Source organism: Acinonyx jubatus, chromosome C2, assembly GCF_027475565.1.
Source record: "Acinonyx jubatus isolate Ajub_Pintada_27869175 chromosome C2, VMU_Ajub_asm_v1.0, whole genome shotgun sequence".
NCBI lineage: Eukaryota > Metazoa > Chordata > Mammalia > Carnivora > Felidae > Acinonyx > Acinonyx jubatus.
Genome location: NC_069384.1, coordinates 18,511,069 through 18,532,504, shown reverse-complemented (window position 1 = coordinate 18,532,504; position 21,436 = coordinate 18,511,069). Strand labels below are relative to the sequence as shown.

The following is a 21,436-nucleotide window of genomic DNA, read 5'->3' as shown; positions in this document are numbered from 1 at the left end:
TTTGGCTTTGCCTTACATTTAACTTCTTTAAACTTTTCCTGCCCTTCTCTGATCAAGAATGATTTGGAGCCCATGTGGGGCTGATGAGAAGTTTGACTCACTGGAAGTATCTGGACTTTTCTCTGATAGAAGAAACAATGACTAGGACATGAGATAATCTGTATTTGGATCTTGGCCCTATATTTGACGGTGGGTGAGCATTTTTGTGTGGTTGTTTTCTCATCTACAAAATGAAAAGATAAATTTGGTCACTGAGATCTCTTTAGTTCGAAAAACTCGAATACTTCTCAAGATGTATTCATCCACTTTCTCCAATAGTTTCCTAAAAAATTGCGTATACTACGAGGATCTCTCTGCCACAACACCAGAACCGCATTTTAAATGCATAGGGGGCACCTGGCTGGTTCAGTTGGTGGAGCGTACAACTCTTGATCTTAGGGTTGTGAGTTCAAGCCCACGCTGGGGGTAGAGATGACTTACCGGTAAAATCCTTTTTAAAAAAATGTTTTATTTTATTTATTTTGACAGAGAGAGAGAGAGAGAGAGAGAGAGAGAGAGAGAGCGAGCATGCACACAAGTAGGGGTGGGTCAGAGAGAGAATCCCAAGTAGGCTCCTCACTGCCAGCGCCGACCCTGACACAGGGCTTGAATTCACGAACCGTGAGATCATGACCTGAGCCAAAATCAAGACACTTTAATGGACTGAGCCACCCAGGTGCCCCAACAATAAAATCTTAAAAAAAAAAGCATAAGAAGAACTTACTTGTAAACTTTATTTTTCAATATTTTGTATTGTGGGATTAAGAAGTCTTATTTTTTTTTTTTTTTTTAACTATTTTGAGAGAGAGAGAGAGAGAGCATGAGGAAGCATGCAAGTTGGGGAGGGGCAGAGAGAGAGGGAGAGAAGGAGAATCCCAAGCAGGCTTTGTGCTGTTAGCACAGAGCCTGATGCGGGGCTCAGACTCACAAATCATGAGATCATGACCTGAGCCAAAAATCCAGTTGGACAGCTTAATGGCATGAGCCACACAGGTGACCCCAAAAGTCATATTTGAACCTTGCAGCTACCGTCTTTTCTTGGTGCAACTCGTGACTTCTGTGCTATACACACGTCAGTCACATATTGGCCCATGGGGACAAAATCTTGAAGCGTAACTGTGCAGTAATCGTGACTGTCACTTGGTGAACCTTCTCTCTACCCCCAGTGTGACTGCACTAAACTGAAAAAGTAAGGTATTTCAGCCAGACATGCAGGGTAACAGGCTGAACATCTGGAATGACCTTGTAGGCTATGCTTGGCTACTTGGTATAATGTCATTTCCTGTGAAACTCACCTGAAAATTAGCATTAGTTACTATTCCCTGGTTTTAGTTACAAGTCAGTCTTTAAGACAAAAAAAAATATAAGGGAACAGGGGCGCCTGGGTGGCTGGCTCGGTTAAGCGTCTGACTCTTGATTTCGGCTCAGGTCATGATCTCATGGTTCGTGAGTTCAAGCCCTGCGTCAGGCTCTGGGCTGACAGTGGGGAGCCTGTTCGGGATTCCCTCTCCCCCCCTCTCTCTGCCTCTCCCCTGCTCTCTGTCTCTCTCTCTCTCAAAAATAAATAAATAAACTTTTAAAAAGGTTAGGGAATAAACCTAGGGTTTAGGTTTTTTTTGAAGCAGACTTCCTCATTCCTTTTCACTTCTGACTTCTGTTGTCTTTTTTTCTTTTCTTTTACATGCTGGAAGGTAATCGCAATCTCTTGAAGTCAGGCATTATACTCAGTAGTATTTTGACATTTCCATACGTATTATAAGAAGCTGAGGGAGCAGCATCCAACCCAATGGCTTGATCACAGTATTTCTAAGTCGGAGTGCATGAAGACAGAAGAAGAACACAGCTGCCACCCTGAGTGAGCACCATGCGGGAATGTGGACTTTCCTTTTCAAAGAAGAGACACCTGCAGGATTCTGAGCTTAATGCCACGGACAATCTCCCTCGTAGCCTTCAACTCCCACTTGCATGCGGCCAAGGTCACCTACCTCCACAACACCATGATGGATGGACGTGTACTGTTTCTTCTTCAGCATCACCAAGGTGATGACAATCACCGTTGCTATGACAACGCCGCCCACCATGAGTCCAATGATGGCACCTTTGTTTGAACCCACATCTTCTGCAAAGAACACCTTGAAAACAAATCAAGAAAAAGGACTGCAATGGCAGGCGACAACCGGAGAAGGTATGTGAAAAGTTTCAGTATGGAAGTGTGAGTTGGTGGCTACTTTGTTACCTGCTGTGTACTTGGGGGGGAAAAAAAACAAAAAAAACCCCAAAAAACCCACACATTCTACTTACCAAGAATGACATCTGTGGTCTACACAACAAAGTACAGCATGTGGCTTCCCCAGTTCTGGGAAGTCTACTCCCTCCCCTGCCATCCCCTGCATGTCTCTAGAAAGGCAAAACAGAAGCCAAGAGGAACCCTGAAACCCTCGACAGGTGGAACACCGGTGAGAGGTGGGGGGGGGGGGGGGCCTATCAGCGGCCGTAGAGGCACCGAGCGTGATTTTGAAAGCAGATCAGCTGGGAGACCTGATGAGTGACCAGGACGCCTTAGGTCCTTTTCAAACCCCCCAGATGTCCCAACTTCCTCAGATGGACATTAATACGTAGGAATCAAGCATCTGAAACAAAGGAGTTCATCAGAAGAAAAAGGACATCTTGTTACCTCCTTTTAGCCAATACTTCAATAATTCAAGAGGACGATACTTAACCTTGAGAAGCGTGATGCTTCAAAGACAGTTTTCTTTCAAAGGGAAGAGGTAGGAGGCGACGAGGGGAGAATTTTAATAGCGACGCAGAACTCCTGCTGGCTGTTTTCTCGAGAAACCCAAGTAAACCTGTCGTTTTATTCTTGCTGTCCATTTGGATTTAACATACAAAAAATTTGGAAAACACGGCTGAAGATATGCATTCACTTTGCTGCGCAGCATTCCTTCCTACTGTTTATAAAGCAAGTCACTATCTTCAACCTCATCTAAGCTAAAGGAAATTAGAAGACCACACTGCACCTTCTAGAATCCTGTTATGTAAGGAGATGACCATATGCCAGATCACTGGGCCTCACGACTACTAAACACGCACCATATTTAGCACCTAAATTAATAAAAGCAGCTCCCTAAATAATTTCTTTCAGTACAACCGCAGCATAGTAAAATGACTGATTTTCGCAGGGAAAAGGAACATCCTAGCAATCTGAAAAGGCAACATAAAATACAGCCAATGAAGCCAATTTCTAAAGGAGTCTTACTCAGGGTGTAGCTGCAACAAAATGAGAAACTGTTCATAATTATTCCACTTTCTCAACAAATATGCTAGTTCAACAGACTTATAAAAAAGCAAATTGTTAATTAGCTAATGATACAAGAGTGAGGTAATCAGGAATAAGTGCAAGCCTGGACATCTTCCTATGCCTTTAAGAAAATACTGTAATTTTGTAATATTCATCGCACTAATTATAGTACATTATCTTATCAAGTAGCTCAGTTGAGGGAGCGGATTCTCCTAATTGCTGCACTGCCATTAGTCACTGTCACATTACAGGAGTTAGTGTAACCGTGGAGATGGGTTTTTATGACACGGGCTCCAGAAAATGCAAGTCTGCACATTAATCTTCGGCTCTGTGCCCCACAAGCCCCCAACTCTTCAGTAGTTCCCCCAGGGTTTTGTTTTGTATTATTTTTTTTTTAACGTTTATTTATTTTTGAAAGAGTGAGAGAGAAAGAGAGAGTGACAGTGAGTGGGGGAGGGGCACAGAGAGAAGGAGACACAGAATCGGAAGCAGGCTCCAGGCTCCGAGCTGTCAGCACAGAGTCCGACCCGGGGCTTGAACTCAGGAACTGTGAGATGATGACCTGAGCCGAAGTCGGATGCTTAACCGACTGAGCCACCCAGGGAACCCCCCCACAGGGTTTTTTAACCTCTTCAGCAGTAGCCAGATCAAGAGTGCCCCTGATTCTATAATAACCGAGACTGGATTAACCCGCCAATGAAAATCGTGCTTCAAAAAAAGCGAAATGTTCTTGTACAAAAACGCTTATGGGGAGTCACAATGCAAATCTGAACCACAAGTCAGTTTGGGATTTGCGCCGATTGTTAAGTGACAAGAGGCCTACACAATACTTCACAGGCATTTCTTTTGGAATTGACTACTGAGATTTATACATTTTATTGGTGAATATTGGAAAGATACTCCCCCCTGAAAGAGCACGCACGTGCCCAAACACACACGCGTACACTTACGTGCCTGAGAGCGAGTTCTTCTCAAGCATTATTATTGCTAGGAGAACCTTATTACCATTTTTTTGCTGAGTACTGACTGTGCAATACAATCGTCTTCTTTGTTTATTTAACCTCCTTACCATGCTTACTGATAAGATGAAGGAAACCCTTGGGGCTCCTGGGGGGCTCAGTCGGTTGAGTGTCAGACTTAGGCTCAGGTCATGATCTTGCGGTCCGTGAGTTCGAGCCCCGCGTCGGGCTCTGTGCTGACAGCTCGGAGCCTGGAGCCTGCTTCGGATTCTGTGTCTCCCTCTTTCTCTGCCCACCCCTTTGCTTGTGTTCTGTCTCTCTCTCCCTCAAAAATAAATAAATGTTAAAAAAAAATTACAAAAAAAAATTATAAAAAACGATGAAAGAAACCATAACATAATGCAGGATTCATTTATCTGAAGCTTTTGGTAAAAGATTTTATCTACTGGAGCTGCCTCCAAAGGGACAGGTGCTCTTTGATTTAACATGATTCTAATATTCGGGGGAAAAAGAGGAAAGGGAGGAGATTTTGTCTGAAAAGGAAGCTGCCATCTTCTTTGCTCCAACCTTTCAATGAGCGACCCTGTTGGGAAAGTCATGTCCTGCTTACCTCCTGCCTCCACCCACCTCGGTAGAAACCCAAAGATCCTGGCCCTGCAGAACCTAAAATGTGGGCGTTGGGGAAGGGACAGGGAGGGACAAGAAGGAGAGATGAAGTGGCACAAGCAAGACAATTATACACGCCAACTGAAGAGAAGAGCCATAAAACGTGTTCTGGGAAACCAAGTAATGTTTGCACACGTGTTCATTTGAGATTTTGTTATGTCAAATCCACCTCTTATCACCTGTCTTCCTAGAAAACAGAGTGGAAATTAATTAGAGTGGATATTTTTATTATTTTTTAATGTTTTTATTTTTGAGAGAGAGAGAGAGAGAGAACATGAGATGGGGAGGGGCAGAGAGAGAGAGAGGGAGACACAGAATCCGAAGCAGGCTGTAGGCTCCGAGCTGTCGGCACAGAGCCCGATGTGGGGCTTGAACTCACGGAGCATGAGATCATGACCTGAGCTGATGTCGGACACTTAACTGACTGAGCCACCCAGGCGCGCCCTAGAGCGGATATGATTATATAAATTAATTCCACTTTAAGCCCTCCCTGGGCTCAGCTAACCTTGTAGGTGTAAAAAACTACTATATAAAGACCCTCCTTTTCTTTACGTTTCCATGACGATCCTATATAGGCAAGCGCTGTATTTTTGTGGATTTCTGGCCCAGAACGAACAAGCGTTAACAGGTCATTTGGCAGGAAGAGGTAAATTAGTTGACGTACCAGTTTTTGATGATGAACTTCGTATCCTGACTCATGTCGGAACTCGGCATCCATCTTTACCTCAGAGATCTCCTCTGTCTTGATGTTCGTCAAGCCCGAACCTGCATTAATCCATAAGCATCGCACCGTAATTAAATTACACAGGGCGGTCAATTCATTTTATCTGTAAACAATAAGACTGTAACACAAAGGCTACCAAAACCTTCTTTCTAGGCCTGGAGTGAGAGGAAATAGATTAATGACTTTCTTCAAGGAAACTGACACACTGTATTTAAACCCTTAGCCCTTACCTATTTTAAACAAAAAGAAATTAAAGATTAAAGAAATCCAAAGTTAAAGCTTCTACTGCCTTTAAACACACACCTTTAATATATATATATTATATATCAATTGCCTTTAAATATATATATACATATACATACATATATATATATATATATATATATATATATACACACACATACACATACACACACACACACACACACACACACACACACACACACACACATATTTTTCATGGGGAAAACCAGAAGTTAAATGCCAGCTGGGAGGTTAGCAAGGATGTGTTCCCAGAATATACTGGCTTGTTTTGGGGGGCTTATTCATAGTTTAGTCTATTCTGTGTCTTTTCTCATGTGTTCTCATTCCTCCAGAAAAAATAATAAAAGTCTGTAAAAAATGAGCATTAATTACGTGGTAGAATCAATCTGCTACTTTAGGGCTTTGTTCCAACTACATATAAATTATGTTCGTGTACCTATGCAGCGAAGCATTGTAAAAATCCTATCATTTATTTAATTAAGTGACTTAGTTATAGATACAGAATGTATTCGGTTCATCTGCTGAATAAAGAGCTGCAGTACATAATTTTTGAAAATGTTTCTGTGGGACTAACAGAATTTGAAATTACTAACTCCTTCTCTGCAAATTGCTATATGATTCCTTACACTAATGGTTATAATAAATTTCATTTTTCAAATAATAATTTGAGGCTAAAAAACAAAATATAAAGCCAGTTTTAACACAAAACCTGAAAGCACAAAATATAAACAGTTCCCATGCTGTAGCATTTAAAGATCAAGTGTCAGAACTTTAGGATGAGAAAGACTTAACAAAATCACATCCTCTACAGTTTTCCTACGGGGGTGGGGGGCAGGGGTGGGGGTGGGCGGCAAACCCCCCGCTCCTGAGTGGGAAAAAAAATCTATACATTTACCTCCATTTCAGACAGCCCTGCCTACAAGAATGATGTCCTTTCTTCCATTAAGCCTAAATCAGGTCCCCTACAGCAGCGACTCTTTGAGCCTGTGCAGCAGAGCAAGCCAAAACCTCCCCCCTGTGTTACGGCCTTGAACAGATCAGACACTCCAGGAGAGGCATCATGTTCCCGATGGTTCTTGCTCAGGCTACATGTTACCAGGTCCTTCAGCTCCCATGGGACCTAATTTCTTGCTTTTTGTCTCGTCACTCTTACAGTCTTGTCCACCAGGGGCTGTGAGACTTGTCACACACCTTGTTGGAAAGGAAATGCACAATGTCCACAAAATACCGTGTGCCAGTCTAACGGCACGGCTCATATAAAAAGAAAGGGAGGATAACTGGACAAGACCATGGGCACCCATGCTGGTTGCGAGAGATCCCTGATTCCTTGTCAAACTGTTCACAAAGCTTCCATTTAATAACTCATCCGAAAACAGATCCAAGACCAATGTCAATCTACCCCTGGCCTGTAGGCTGTCACCCTATCTTCTCTCCTCTTGGCCACAATTAGTTTCTTCTATCTTCCCAGACATCCACAACGATTATGGAGAGCAGTTCCAGGATTTCACCCCTAAGTTCTCCTAGCCTACAATGTGTCTGGGTCACAAGGACTTGGATGTGGGTACAGAGGTATTGTAGATTTAAAATAGACCCACAGGGGGCGCCTGGGTGGCTCAGTAGGTTAAGCCTCCAACTTCAGCTCAGGTCATGATCTCACGGGTCCGGAGTTCGAGCTCCGCATCAGGCTGTGCTGACAGCTCCGAGCCTGGAGCCTGCTTTGGATTCTGTGTCCCCCTCTGCCCCTCCCCCACTTGTGCTCTGTCTCTGTCTCTCTCTCTCTCAAAAGTAAATAAAAACATTTAAAACAGACCCACAGATCTGCTAATACTCCCCCTTTCCCGAGGTGGGACTTAATTCCTTTCCCTTCAGTGTGGACTAGATGGAGTTCCTTGCTTCTAATGAATAGAAAATAGAGAAAGTGATCATGGATGAGTTCTGAGTCTAGGTCAAAAAAAAAAAAAAAGGGCAATGCAGCTTCCTTCTTGTTCTCTTTCTTGGATCACTTAGTCTGGGAAAGCCAGCAGCCATGTCAGGAGGACACTCAAGCAGCTCTATAAAAAGGTTCCCATAACGAGGTGTGGCGGTCTCTTGCCAACAGCCATGTGAGTGCACCATCCTGGAAACAGACCCACCAGGGTCAAGATTCAAGTCTTCAGATGGTTGCAGCTTTGGCCCATGTTCTGATTGCAACCTCATGAGAAACTCTGAGCCAGAGGCACCCAGCTAACCCATGTCTGAAATCCTGAGCATTACAGTAACTGTAAGAAACGAAATGCTTGTTGTTTTAAGTTGCTAAGTTATGGAATTATTTATTTGTTACATTAGCAGATAACTACTACAAGGAACAAGTGCTTCCTTTTTTCGTCTTGATCTACCTTGGGCTTTAATTTCCTAGTATCTTTGCTATAGACATAAAGGCAGAAGCACAAAGTAGGACAGTTTCCCTTTCTCATCTTTTGCTGGCGTCTTCTCAACCATCCCTTAACGCCTGGCCCTGTCCTGAGAGCTGCAGGGCTCTCTGTTCTCTATTTAAATTGCTTTAAAATTATTTCCATTTTCTCATGATTTTCAACTCATTCTAACCTATAATCTTCCCGACACTATTTTTATCGGGCTGTGATGCTAATGCTCTGTTGTTTCTCCTAACAGAGAATATTTTTGCCTATATAATATAACAGCTGTATATTTTTATCTTTCTATAGCCCCTTTTAAATCTGAGATGCTGGTGTAACCACAGTGATTTCTTTATAGCCTACCCTTTTTCTGTCATCAGGATCTAGCAACGCAACAGTTAAAATTGTATTTCTGGGATTTCTTTAATGTTTATGTATTTATTTTCGAGAAAGAGTGTGGGCATGCAAGTGGGGAAGGGACAGAGAGAGAGGAGAGAGGACAGAGACAGAATCCCAAGCAGGCTCCACACTAGCATGGAGCCCGAGCTGGGGCTCGATCTCACAACTGTGAGATCACAACCGGAGCTGAGATCAAGAGTCAGGCGCTTAACCAACTGAGCCACTCAGACGTCCCCTATATTTCTGAGATTTTAAAAAAAGTATCTTGAATAGTCTTTTTAAAAATTTAGCAGACCAAACAGTTACTTAAAAAAATATGAGCTCTCCACTCAAAATTGTAAAAGCCCACATTATTTCTAAAAGAATACTGAAAATACTTTTGAGAGCCCCCCCAAATTTGAAATTCATGTAACAAGTCAGAACAGATAATATAGTTCAACAGTTTGTGAGATTCTTGGCAGAAAGAGATCTTTCTAGGTCATTTTTTGTATCGCATGTACAATCACTTAGTGGAAAGACTGTCTATACACTAAGCAAATCTCACCACAAGGTAAGAAAAATTAATACGTTTGCGTACAGGCAAACATCATGGGTAACACGCTCATACTACATACGTGATTAAATATTAAGCGTAGATTTAAATACACCACAAGGACCTTGGCTTACAGGCTCGTCAGACAGTGTTTTCTCAGTTGTGTGGATTCCATTCTAAGCCCTGGTGTGGCTCCAGTTGTCTACATCATAGTAAGTGAGCAGAATCTGTAGTTCACTTGAAGGGGGAAGGAGGCATGTCCCTCATGAAACCTGTCACATGGCTTGGGGTCAAGGACTTGGTCTCTTTCATAGGGACTGGAGAAGGGTGGTAATTATAGTGGAAAGAGTAGCTTTCCTCCCCCTGTGGATAGCCTGCTAAGTATTTTTCCTCTTTATTCTGGTCAAAAGGTGTAACTTGACCTTCAGAGTCCATTGTTCCCTGGAATAAGCCAGGGGAGTAGCTGGAATGGCCACTCTGCCCAGAAATCTCCACTGCTACCACTGTTTCCCCTATCTGACATGATCCTACTTTCTGAAAGTTCCAGTGCCCTGGTTTTTCAGGTATGAAAGACAGAGAGAAGTCATGTTCCTTGGTCATGATTATACAAAAACCCTTTCTTTACTCGTTTCAGAGCAACAACAGCAATCATTCAACAGTGATGCCATCAACGGAATGACATGATAGGACAATCCTGGGAAGAGTCTCTAAGTCTGGAAAGTCTAAAGATATACTTTAGCACATTAGACTCAAGCATGTGGTCTCCTGAAGTGTGATGTTGGAAGAACCAGAACTAATGCTACGAATGTAGCGGGGAATTGGTCCAGATGCTTGGGAGACTCACTGTAAGCACAGAAATAGAGAGCATATGTATATATGTCTTAATACAGATCCAGCAAATAGAGCTATTCATAAACTAGAATCTTCCTCACTTTGTATCTGATCGGTCTTTCTTGCCTATGGCCTTCTTTTATTTGGGAAACCCTAGCCTTACACAGTAGAAGAGAGCAGAACTGAGGCCATTCTCTCATCTTTGACTCCTTCCCCCCTTCTTTGCCAATGGATGAGACTCAAATCTTTCAAAACCTTTCTCCAAGTCGTCTTCCAGCATGTGCCCAGGTTAACACATCCCTTGGTGAGTGCCCCATCTGCTTACATCACAGACACCCTGGTTTATACTTTAAGGTGCTTTGGATTCCTCTACCTTTCTAATTCCATCTCCTCTTTTAAATACGCAAAGTGTGTTCCTTCTATTATACATCAAGCCCCTGAGAACAGGCACCTTCTCATTTCATTTCTTTCCACCCACCATAGCATTTAATGCACTGATCTTTGTGAGATATCAAAATGAGACACTGCTGTTACTGAAATATTGTTATAATAAAGACTTCAGATGGCTTCTTCCCTCTATAGAACACCTCTATTTTCTAGCTCTCCCTTTACAGCAGATTGTTTTGGGGAATGTACGGAAAAGTTACTTTCATGTTAGATTTTTTTAAAAGATGGGGGAAAAAAATCAACTTGGGTGATTTTTTTGGTGTCATTCTCCCCACCTCCGCCCAAATTTCAATAAGAACATATTAGCCTAGAAGGCCCAATGCAGGAACTTTATAAAATTGGTTGAAAGAGTGCTTGTAATACACTTTTTATTCTTGTAGATGAAAAGCATCTCTTTCTTAAAAACAAAATAGAAAGTGCCATAAAAAAAGGCCCAAGGCAAATGACAGTCCTCAGCTGGTCTTGGTCACAGTTACAATGGAGCTGGCCCCCAGCCCTGAGCTCCACCATGGGCTGAGCAGAATGGGGATGTCAACTGGATGTCGACTGCTGGCTCCTTAAAATTCACTGGTGTGACAATGGCAATAAGGGAGACATTAGGAGAGCCAAAATGGTGTCTGACTTACTATAATTTAAGTTCTTCTAAAAAGCCCTGAAGACAGAGATTCATAAAATCAATGAGATCAGCCGTCAAGATGTGTCACTCCACTGTTCCTGCTGCCCTGTTAACAACCACACAGAGGGCATGACAATGCCACAGGGCAGATTTGGAGTTCTCATCAATGACTGTGGTTGGGGACAGTGGTGGCCCGAGCCTGCACCGGCCATGAGACGGGCAGGTTCTGTTCTTGGCCTGTGACCAACTGTACCGGAAACAGGGACCTCCAAGGGTTAGCATCTCCGAACAAGGTGAATTCCCTGTTCCTTCATGATCCCACGGGGACATGATGAGGATGAGGAAGGAAATAAATACAAGAAGGTATGCACCGTTTGTGGAGTTAAATCATTCTAGAGTATACAGATTGGTCAATTTAGTAACTACTGTCTTTGATCCACTGAAAACGATGGCTCCTGTGAGTTGGGCAGAGTTGTGCACAAAGTCAAAAACCAGGCTCGTGTGTGCGTCTGTTGTGGTGCGACATTATTTTTAAAACAGTCTGAGACAGAGCCTAAATACAGAAAAAAGGGTGAAGGTGCATTTCTTAACGCTTGGGAAACTATAAAAAATTTAAAAAAATAGAAAGAAAAAAGTGTCTATTTTAGTATTAATGGCAATGTTAAGTGGTACGAAAAATAAAAGACTTCTACATAAAACTGTGCACACACATCCTTTCTGTCATTTTAGTTACTCATGGGGAATAAGTCCATACAACCCACAGAAGAGAAAATGCAAGTATTTCAGGGCTCTAGAGGTAGTCCCATCCTGGTATTTTTAGGAAGTCACATCGACTTGAGAAACCGACTAAAGTCTGAGCCCAATTCAGGCAGAAAAGGACCCATCTGCATACCAGACAAGAAAGGAAGGAGGAGATATTCATAGCTGACACCAAGTCACCACCAGACAGAACCTGAATCTCTGTAGGTTTCCATTTTTGAGGACAGAGAGGTCTATTTAATCTTCTCTACTTAAGAAGGAGAAAAAAAAAACAACAAAAAACAAAAAAACAAACACTAAGTTGGAAGGGCTGTTTTACTGTTTGAAAAGGGAAGCTCAGAAAGAAAAAAACAGATTCCTTAAATAGGAACTCGGAAGGTAAAGTGTAAGGGAAAGCAAGTCTGGCTTCCAAGGTCATTTCACATCCTCTCTCTCAGTATTTGCAGGTTAGAGAGGCCATTGATGAAGGAAGGGGACAGCGTCTGCTCAAGCGCACGATGCGGAGACATAGAAGTAACCGGGTTATACCTGGTCGGGTGGTCAGTCCTCGGTCGGCAGCAGGGCGGGCGTCGACAGGCTCAACTGGGCACAGGAAGCAAGAAACACGGAAAGCAAACAAGACAAATCAAGATGGTAAGTGGTGGCTCCTGAACACAGGGCAGGGCAAAGCATGTGAAATACACAAGTTATAAAAAAAGGAGCAGCTGGAAAAGAACCATAGTGAGTTAATCCTGAGTATCAAGGAACAGGGGAGGGGTACCACCTCAAAAGGCTTCTCGCTATTGATGGGCCAACCCTACTACTTAGTTTTCTCATAAAAGCACCCACCAGGACACATCAAAGAGGAGGGGCTGGGGAGCGTGGATTTACCTCTCATCAGGTTTAGAGATGGTTTCTTGACTTTTGATTAGAAATAAAATACATTATACCCAGCCTGGCTGAAAATCTTAAAGATACCTCCTTTTACAACTGTCCGATCTTACCTTATTTTACGGTTAATTAACTACAAAAGGGCTCCATTGAATCCCCAGGGGAAATGCCAACGTGAATTTATCGGGAGAGAAAAGTTTCACCACATAATCTGCCATTTTAGTGACTCAAATTTGCTCCCAGTTTTGGGGTAAAAGAAGTAATCTGGAAAGTCAGTCTCTCTCTAATTTTAAAGGCTGGTTTCTCTTTTCATAGATGACATACAGCTGAAATGTGTGCGATGTGAGTATTTCCTTTTGTATTTCTCAACTTTCACTGTTTTTCCTTTGTGAGTATTCTGGGCCAGACCCAAAAAAACAGTGCAGGTGGGACAACGGTGCCCCACCACTGCTTATAATCAGCTGGTATTTCCAAGGTGCTTCTGATTCTCAGAAAAAAATTAAAAAAAATTTTTTTTAAATGTTTATTTATTTTTGAGAGACAGAGAGCGTGAGTGGGGGAGGAGCAGAGAGAGAGGGAGACACGGAATCTGAAGCAGGCTCCAGGCTCCTAGCTGTCAGCACAGAGCCTGACGTGGGGCTCGAACTCAGGAACAGTGAGATTGTGACCTGAGCCGAAGTCGGCCGCTTAACTGATGGAGCCACTCAGGTGCCCCTTGATTCTCAGAAAATATTAACTTGAATTTAGACTGGTCTTTGAAGAAACAGGCAAGGGAGAGAAACCAAGGTTTAAGGATTAATAATTGAACAAGGGGCAAATGAAGCCGAGGGAGGGGAAAAGCCCCTTGAAACCTGGGAAATACAGGGTAAGAAGGGAAAGAAAGGTGGGCGACGTCCACGGGAAGATAACGTGTGCTCGACAGGATGGCTTTGGGATCAGCAATTTCAATGAGACCACACAGCTTACTGGTGCACACAGCCCAGGCATTCCAAGGTGGGATTACAAACCCAAATTGATTCTGAATGTCACATGTTGGCAGAACAGCGAGGGAGAAGAAAGTGGCAGCAAGTCAAGCCTTCAAAATATGAAAAAAATCAGGTTGCTGAGAATTCTGAGACATTTGGATGAAACAAAAAGAGCAGCGTGGGCTGGTCCTTCATCATGCAGACCGGCAACATGGTGAAGGGGGAGATGGAGGTGTCTAAACCCAACGTTCACGATGGAAGCAACTGTGGGCGAATGACCCCTTCTGAGGCCGTTTCTTTATAAGTAAGCTAGCATCTTCTAACTGTAGTGAAATACCCCAAAAATGAAAAAGCTGGTTCAGAAATGCTCAAATATTACACGACTGCATTTATTGAATGTCCTGTTTATTATGGAGAAGGATGACTAACTTCTAGTACTTTACTGGTATAATAGATTAAAAGACATGCTTCCTTCTGCATTTGAATGATCCTTATCCATTTGAATGATGGAGTTGCTCTGTATTTCACTTTTTCCCCCATCTGCAACAGTATTCAGCAAGGGACTTTATTATTCCTTGTAAAATAGAGTTAACAGAGGGATTATTTCTTTTTTGAGAATTTCCTCAAGAAGCTCTAACAAGAGCTCTCACGGTTCGTCAGGTGAAGGTAACAGTGTGCCAAAGCACACTCACAGAGCGAAAAAGTATCTTTAAGTGGTGATCCCCTTCATCAATGGCTAAATCATCGGAAACTGTATTTGACTCATGAGAGAAGCAGCAATTCATCTGTGGTTTAAACGCAGGCTGAAGAGCTGGTGGTTGGTCCCAGGGTCCAGTTTCATGGCACCATGAAGAGTTGTTTACTCTGTGATCTTGGGAAGCCACATTCTCTCCTATTCTCAGTTCTGTTCTAAGTAAATAGGGTATCTCCAGGGCTCAAATGTGCACACATACACGTAAGAACCTTACAAATGATAAAGCCCCATTCCCCAATTATTTAAAGAAATTGCTTTGATGCTTTGATGCTTAAAGAAAAAGCATCAAATGTATGTAGAGAAAAAGGTCTGAAAGAGATTATTACCACCAAAAGCTATCATTAGTTATTTCTGGGTGAAATTTCTGGGTGAAAAGACTTTTTTTTACAAACTTCTCTGTCTTTTCTTCCCAATGTGTGTGTATTATTTGAAAACAGTAATAAAACCTTGTCTATTTTTTGGAAGATAAAACAATGAGTAGTTTTACAGACTTAAGCCCTCGTCTGCTTTCATGGCTTGAGACTGATTCAGTATGAATGAATATTCAAAAAATAAGTAACTCTTGTGTTCAGTGAGCAGACATCAATTTTTTTAGAAGACAGTTATGACACTATTGCCCCAAATGAATACATATCAACAGGACAAAGTGGTGCGTTATTTCCCAGCCCAACATAAACACTTTCTAATTTTCCAAATGAACTATTACAGGTTGAACCTAAAAGTAATTTCGGTACAGTGTTCATGACATTTTACACTAGCTGTTTCATAAATTAAAAATAAGAAAGAGATCATCTTAGAGAGTTTAGATAAACCTTAAGCGGAAATGCGTTATTCCCCTGCCTTCAGTAGCTCTGAGTCAAAACTTCCCCTAGGGCAGGGAGAAACTGATCAAAATTCTGGGGCTTCTGAGTTTCTTCTCGTACCTCTTGTAACAGACCAATCCTGAGTTGGATGCTACTTGAACATGTCACCAGGCCAAAGGTAATGGAGGAATCAGCAGGAAAATAGTGTTACACGTACAGAACACAGGTGTGAAAAGGACATTACTTAATTTCAAATTCACCATTTAAAGTGATTTGGTCATTGCCTCTCTATTACATGCATACGGTCTTACCAAAACCTGCTGTGCCTCTCTGGGAATATTATAGTATTTCGTGCATGCATTCTGTACGAAGAGGCTGACCGCTGGCCACTTCTTGGCGGGCCTGCTCAGGCAGTTGTGGAAAAACAGGAGAAACACAAATGCCTTTAGCCAGATGACTTCACGGTCCGTAAGACCGAGGGTTTGATCAACAACAGCCTCACTTCAGTGTATCCAGTTAGGGTTTGTGGATCTGAAAAAAACCACAGAAAACCCCTCAACGAAAACTACAGCTGATCAAAGAGGCTCAAATATTGGGAAACTGTGATATGCTTAGTTTTTCAATATAAGTTAAAAGAATGCCTGGCTGCCTGACCCTCTCTCTGGACTCTTCTTAAGAAAAAGCAATAAACTGTAGGCGTTTGAAGCTGTGATGGTAAGGACTGCATGAACAACGAAAGGAAATCCTTTGAGAATTTTCGATGTTTGCCATGGCTCTGTGTGTAAGCACCTGTCTGAGATGCTTACAAGGAATAAGGCCCTGGGGAGAGAGAGTAAAGGGAGATGGGGAGAGAGAAAGGGCAAGATTTTAGGACTGTGTCATGATATGGCTTGTTACAGTCACGCATTTTTAAGGATATACTGTTTGAGCCATAGGGTGATTCTCCCTAAGACCAGCTGGTAAAACCTCTCTGATAAGATCCTGGTTCTATAGGAGGGAAGGAAGGAAGGAAGGAAGGAAGGAAGGAAGGAAGGAAGGAAGGAAGGGAGGAAGGGAGGGAAGGAGGGAGGGGAGAAGAAGGGAGGGAAGGAAGGAAGGAAGGAAGGAAGGAAGGAAGGAAGGAAGGAGGGAAGGAAAGAAGGAAGGAAAGAAGGAAGGGAGGAAGGAAGGAAGGAAGGAAGGAAGGAAAGAAGGAAGGGAGGGAGGGAGGAAGGGAGGAAGGAAGGAAGGAAAGAAGGAAGGGAGGGAGGGAGGGAGGGAGGAAGGAAGGGAGGGAGGAAGGAAGGAAGGGAGGGAGGGGAAAAGAAGGGAGGGAGGGAAGGAAGGAAGGAAGGAAGGAAGGAAGGAAGGAAGGAAAGAAGGAAGGAAGGAAGGAAGGGAGGGAGGAAGGAAAGAAGGAAGGAAGGAAGGAAGGAAGGAAGGAAGGGAGGGAGGAAGGAAAGAAGGAAGGAAGGGAGGGAGGGAGGGAGGGAGGGAGGGAGGGAGGAAGGAAGGAAGGAAAGAAGGAAGGGAGGGAGGGAGGGAGGGAGGGAGGAAGGAAGGAAGGAAGGAAGGAAGGAAAGAAGGAAGGGAGGGAGGGAGGAAGGGAGGAAGGAAGGGAGGGAGGGGAAAAGAAGGGAGGGAGGGATGGAGGGGAGAAGAAGGGAAGGAAGGAAGGAAGGGAGGAAGGGAGGGAGGGAGGGAGGAAGGAAGGAAGGGAGGGAGGGGAAAAGAAGGGAGGGAAGGAAGGAAGGAAGGAAGGAAGGAAGGAAGGAAGGAAGGGAGGGAGGAAGGAAAGAAGGAAGGAAGGAAGGAAGGAAGGAAGGAAGGAAGGAAGGAAGGAAGGAAGGGAGGAAGGAAAGAAGGAAGGAAGGGAGGGAGGGAGGGAAGAGACAGAAAGAAAGGAAAGGAAGAAAGCAAGCAAGCAAGAGCAAGCTACACTAAACATTTACTGTGTTGCAGAATCTTAGCTAAGAGCTTTCTCTGCCATCTCTTTTAATGCTCATACCCTATCTCTGAATTAGAAATTATTGTCACCTTTGTTAGACAGACCAGGAACTAGCCAGAGAGGCTCTCCAACTCGCCCACAACACACAGCAGCACTGGAATTTAAACTCTGATCCACACCATTCAGGAATGTGGGGTAGCTACTATTCTGTGGGATGGTGGGGATATGGGGCTGGTTTTGGTGGTCACCATGGCCACAGGGGAAGGGAGGACACTAATGGCTTCTAGCAGACGGGGACCAAGGATGCTAGACGCCGTGCACAGGGCAATCGCACACACACACAAAATAGCATCCTATACGATCTCCTACATTCCTGCTGGACATTCATTTATCTGTAATTATGTGAGTCCAGAACCTAACTCAGTTGAAACACAAAGCATTTTTTGCACAGTTCTTAGTGTAATCTGGATACCCTTAAGAGCTCACCATTGGGCAAGACGAGGAAAGACTGCTTTATTTAGAGCCTTCTCAGGAGTTATTTACGGTGTTGGAAAATCATCCACTGTTGCTCACAAAGCCTGAATCATGGAATCAGCCCTTGTATCAGTCTGCATTTGTATTTGTCACATCCATTCAGGACAAACACCTGATCATGCCATTATTTTCGTTAGTCAAGCCTCAATACTTACATGTTGAAATACTTATAAATTACACCCATTATATTGATTTCTCCTCTCCCCCCAAACATTGTCAGATCGGTTTTTTATATTAATTAATTAATTAATTATTTATTTGGTCAGCCCGTTTTACGATTCATTGTTAAGAAGGCTTTTCAAAATGCGATAAAAGCAGTGTTGGGTCTGATAACAGTGAGAACCAGAACTCAACCTCTGAGATCCTAAATATTATTGCCTTGTAACACTTTCATGTAAGATTTCACTATTTATCAGTAACAGATCTTTATTTAACAAAAGTATCAGCTCTTCTGATGAGGCTTGGGCAATGTAACAGCTGTGTCCTGCCTGTCAAGGATCCAGAGGCATTCAAGGACTGAGCCCAAGGAGGCATCTTGGCAACACCCAAGGGACCACGGTGTGTGTATATGTGCAAAAGCAGAGACTGTCTCCTAGCACCAATGGCCACAGGCCACTCTCAGAGTCTACTTCTGAGCAGATGTGTTTAAACCCAAAATCTGTTGTTCCTAGTCTTCCAAAAACTGATCACTTTGGGGAAACCCAGCAGTGAATCTCATCTTCTTTCTTTGGATTATTTAGCAAGAGTTGCAGGAAGAATCACCACTTGCTTTCTAGCTTGGACCAAGGCTTCTTTCTTATTTGATTTGGGAGGATTGTCAAGGGGCAGAAGACCAGGCAAACAGTGGATATGCTGACAATGGCATCGAGGTTTGGACTGTAGGAAGTTGCTTCAGTAAAATAGTTCCTCTCTCTATTTCTACGCAAAAAGAACAACCGATATCCTTGCGTTTTTTCCCCCTAAACAGAATGGGTCAGTTTGGCTACTGTTTAAAAACTTTAACATAAGCAGAGTGTTTAGCAGAATGCATATAATTTTTAATGGAGGCCACATATATGCACATGAGTACATACAAAGTCAAGATGAAATGCTTAGAGCATATAAAGGCAGATTTATTTACCTGTTGGTATTATTTATACTACTAATATGATAAATGTAAAGTTAAATTTACCTCATTAAAGATACCGAGAAAATATGATATTCATAGTAAGCAGTTAAGCTCTCAGTATCTGATCAAGTAAAGAGAAAAATCTGAAATTCAGGAAATGCAACACCTTCGAGAAAAATATACACTATTTGGCTCTTCTAGATTGTGCTATGTGGGACCAAGATCATTGCATTTCACTGTATTCACTAAACTTGACGGTTAACATAAACAGGGCTTGAGTGTCTTTTTCTCTGTTGTTAACTTTGTACAGTCTACATTTGTAAAGGATTTACGACATTTAAGAGAAATACCAAGTATTACATCAAACGTACACAGTAATTTCTGTAAATTAATTTTTACTCTGATATAGCTTCCTTTGGCTTTCTAAATCTCTTTCTATAAAGTTTACCGTAAATAAATTATAATTTCTAGTTTCTATTATTTGTGTGTGTGTGTGTGTGTGTGTGTGTGTGTGTGTGGCCATAAAAATTCGGGTAGGCTCTGAAATAGGCTTTATCCTACTTTTCCAAAATCAATAAGTAATGGAAAGTATTAAATGGGAACATTTTATTTATAGAAACTATATATTTGAAAGATGTGAAACGGTCTTAGATTATGAGAAACCAATTCGAAATTCTTTACAAATTATAATTTTAGAATCACTGCAGATGAATAAATTCTCCAAAGCAGAGGGAATTTTTTAAGAAAAAAAAAGTCTAATTTATAGATTTAAATTTTTTCATAAAAAGCTAGGAGGCGAACATAAATGACAAACATTTAACATTATTTGGTATAAAGGGAATTAAGATTGTAATTTTCTATTCAAGGAAGTTCATCAGACTTCAGATGTGGTACCTATTTCTCCCTGAATTAAATAACTCAATGTTCTAAAGGAAAAGAGGAAACCTAGTGTGCATTCAATTTACAAATGAGACTGGACATTTTCTACAAAGAATTCTCATTAGTGACTGAATGATGAGGATTTTAAATGGCCAAAATGCATCCACCTATTTAAAAAAAATGGTATAACAAGCACTCTATTTTAATTTAATAAGGAAGTTAGCCTCATAACTAAAGTTCTTAAATTTTTGCAGAAGTCTTAATTTTTTTCCTCTATGTAAAAATTATTTTTATAACTGGTAAAGTCTTACTTTTATGTTATATAGAACATCGCTGTTTGGATCTGATATTATGAGTATAAGGTGTCCTTCTTCAAATTAAAACAAATTTGGAGTGATTTCTCATATGGAAATGGTCCAATATTTTCTGTAATGGTTCTTAAAAAAAACCAAACTTTTATAGTACACTGAAGGTCTACTACTGAATTCATATTTAGTCTGATGTGTATACCGGATTGCGTTTCGAGATATCCATACTATAAATATTCGTATTACAAATATTACCACTATCCAAATTTGCTACTTTAACAAAGAAACTCACAGGTAAAATCTTGTGTTCTTAAAAAACATGCTATTAGTATTTAGAAATCAAGGTGTTCCTGCGTTTGAAATTTTATACTTCCGAACCTGTAAAAATGATCACGGAAGAGAACTAAAAGATACCCTCTCTTGAAGAGATATTTAGAAGTTTCTGCTAAGAAATCCCTGTGAAAGAAAGTACATCAGAAAGTACATCATCCAATGTGCAAATTTGTTGACAGAGAAAATCTCTGAGCTGTCACAGGAAAAAACCTGTACTAATTAATACGCATCCTAATTTTGACAGCGGTCTTAAATTTAACTTTCTAAACACAAAGTTATTTAAGTCTTGAGTAAAATTACATTTTATTTCCAGGTGATTTTTTACCTTTGTCTTTAACATTCAATGCAATCTGAAATTTGATGCATTAGAATAAATAATCAACAAAAACTACCTGGGTGCTTTTCAAGCCTCCATTTACGCAGGGCCCGCGAAAACACTTCCTCATGGGGTGAACTGTGATTCACATCATTTCATCCTCTGTTTGCTCTGAATGGCCACTGCCTCATAAACATACACTGAATATTGTTCTTTTTAAAATTTTTTTCCCCAGAGGCAACAGAATACCTCTCAGTGAGAAAGTACATTTTTCAAATTCATATAAGAAGTCACCACTCAAGAATATCAGAAAGATATACACCCATACTAGAATGTTCTTGTTCTCTCCGGGGCCTCTTACCTTCGTTTTCTGTATTGGCCGGCACCGAGTCGACCCCGAAAGGATGCCAGGGCTGCAGATCGTCCAGGCTGAACTCCCCGTTCACGGGAAGAAGCTCCACGGTGGTTTTCGTCTCGGTCAAAGACGGCATGAGGGCATCGTTTCCGTAACTGATTCTTGGTTCGCTGATCATGTTGGCCAAGACGTCATCGGAGTAGTTTTGCTCTTTCTGAAGCAGCTCATCTAAACAAAAGAAAGCCATGCCTTTGGTGGGTCCCAGTGACAATGCAGCAGTGGCTCCCACTTTCTGTCTGCCAGACACGACTGTAACTGTTCTACACCCGTGAGCTCACGTGGAGCCATGAGGTGGGC

General features: G+C 42.0%; 1 protein-coding gene and 1 long non-coding RNA gene across 8 annotated transcripts in view; one reads left to right on the top strand and one right to left on the bottom strand.

Annotated features, from left to right (window-relative positions):
- Positions 1-21,436, bottom strand: part of APP (amyloid beta precursor protein) — a 272,213-nt gene that overhangs the window by 7,604 nt on the left and 243,173 nt on the right. For 4 of the 7 annotated variants that reach the window (XM_027041765.2, XM_027041767.2, XM_027041770.2 and 1 more), the window contains 4 exons: positions 21,086-21,307; positions 12,456-12,509; positions 5,627-5,727; positions 2,025-2,171 (listed from right to left, as the gene is read on the bottom strand). In XM_027041765.2, coding sequence (XP_026897566.1) covers positions 2,025-2,171; positions 5,627-5,727; positions 12,456-12,509; positions 21,086-21,307 — 524 coding nt within the window. The remainder of the gene's footprint in view (positions 1-2,024; positions 2,172-5,626; positions 5,728-12,455; positions 12,510-21,085; positions 21,308-21,436) is intronic. The other 3 variants (XM_027041766.2, XM_027041769.2, XM_027041772.2) reach the window with 1 other exon arrangement.
- LOC113594405 (uncharacterized) lies at positions 2,102-21,096 on the top strand. Its single transcript, XR_003414806.2, has 4 exons — positions 2,102-2,224; positions 9,909-10,119; positions 12,365-12,560; positions 20,960-21,096. It is a non-coding gene; the product is annotated as an uncharacterized LOC113594405 (long non-coding RNA).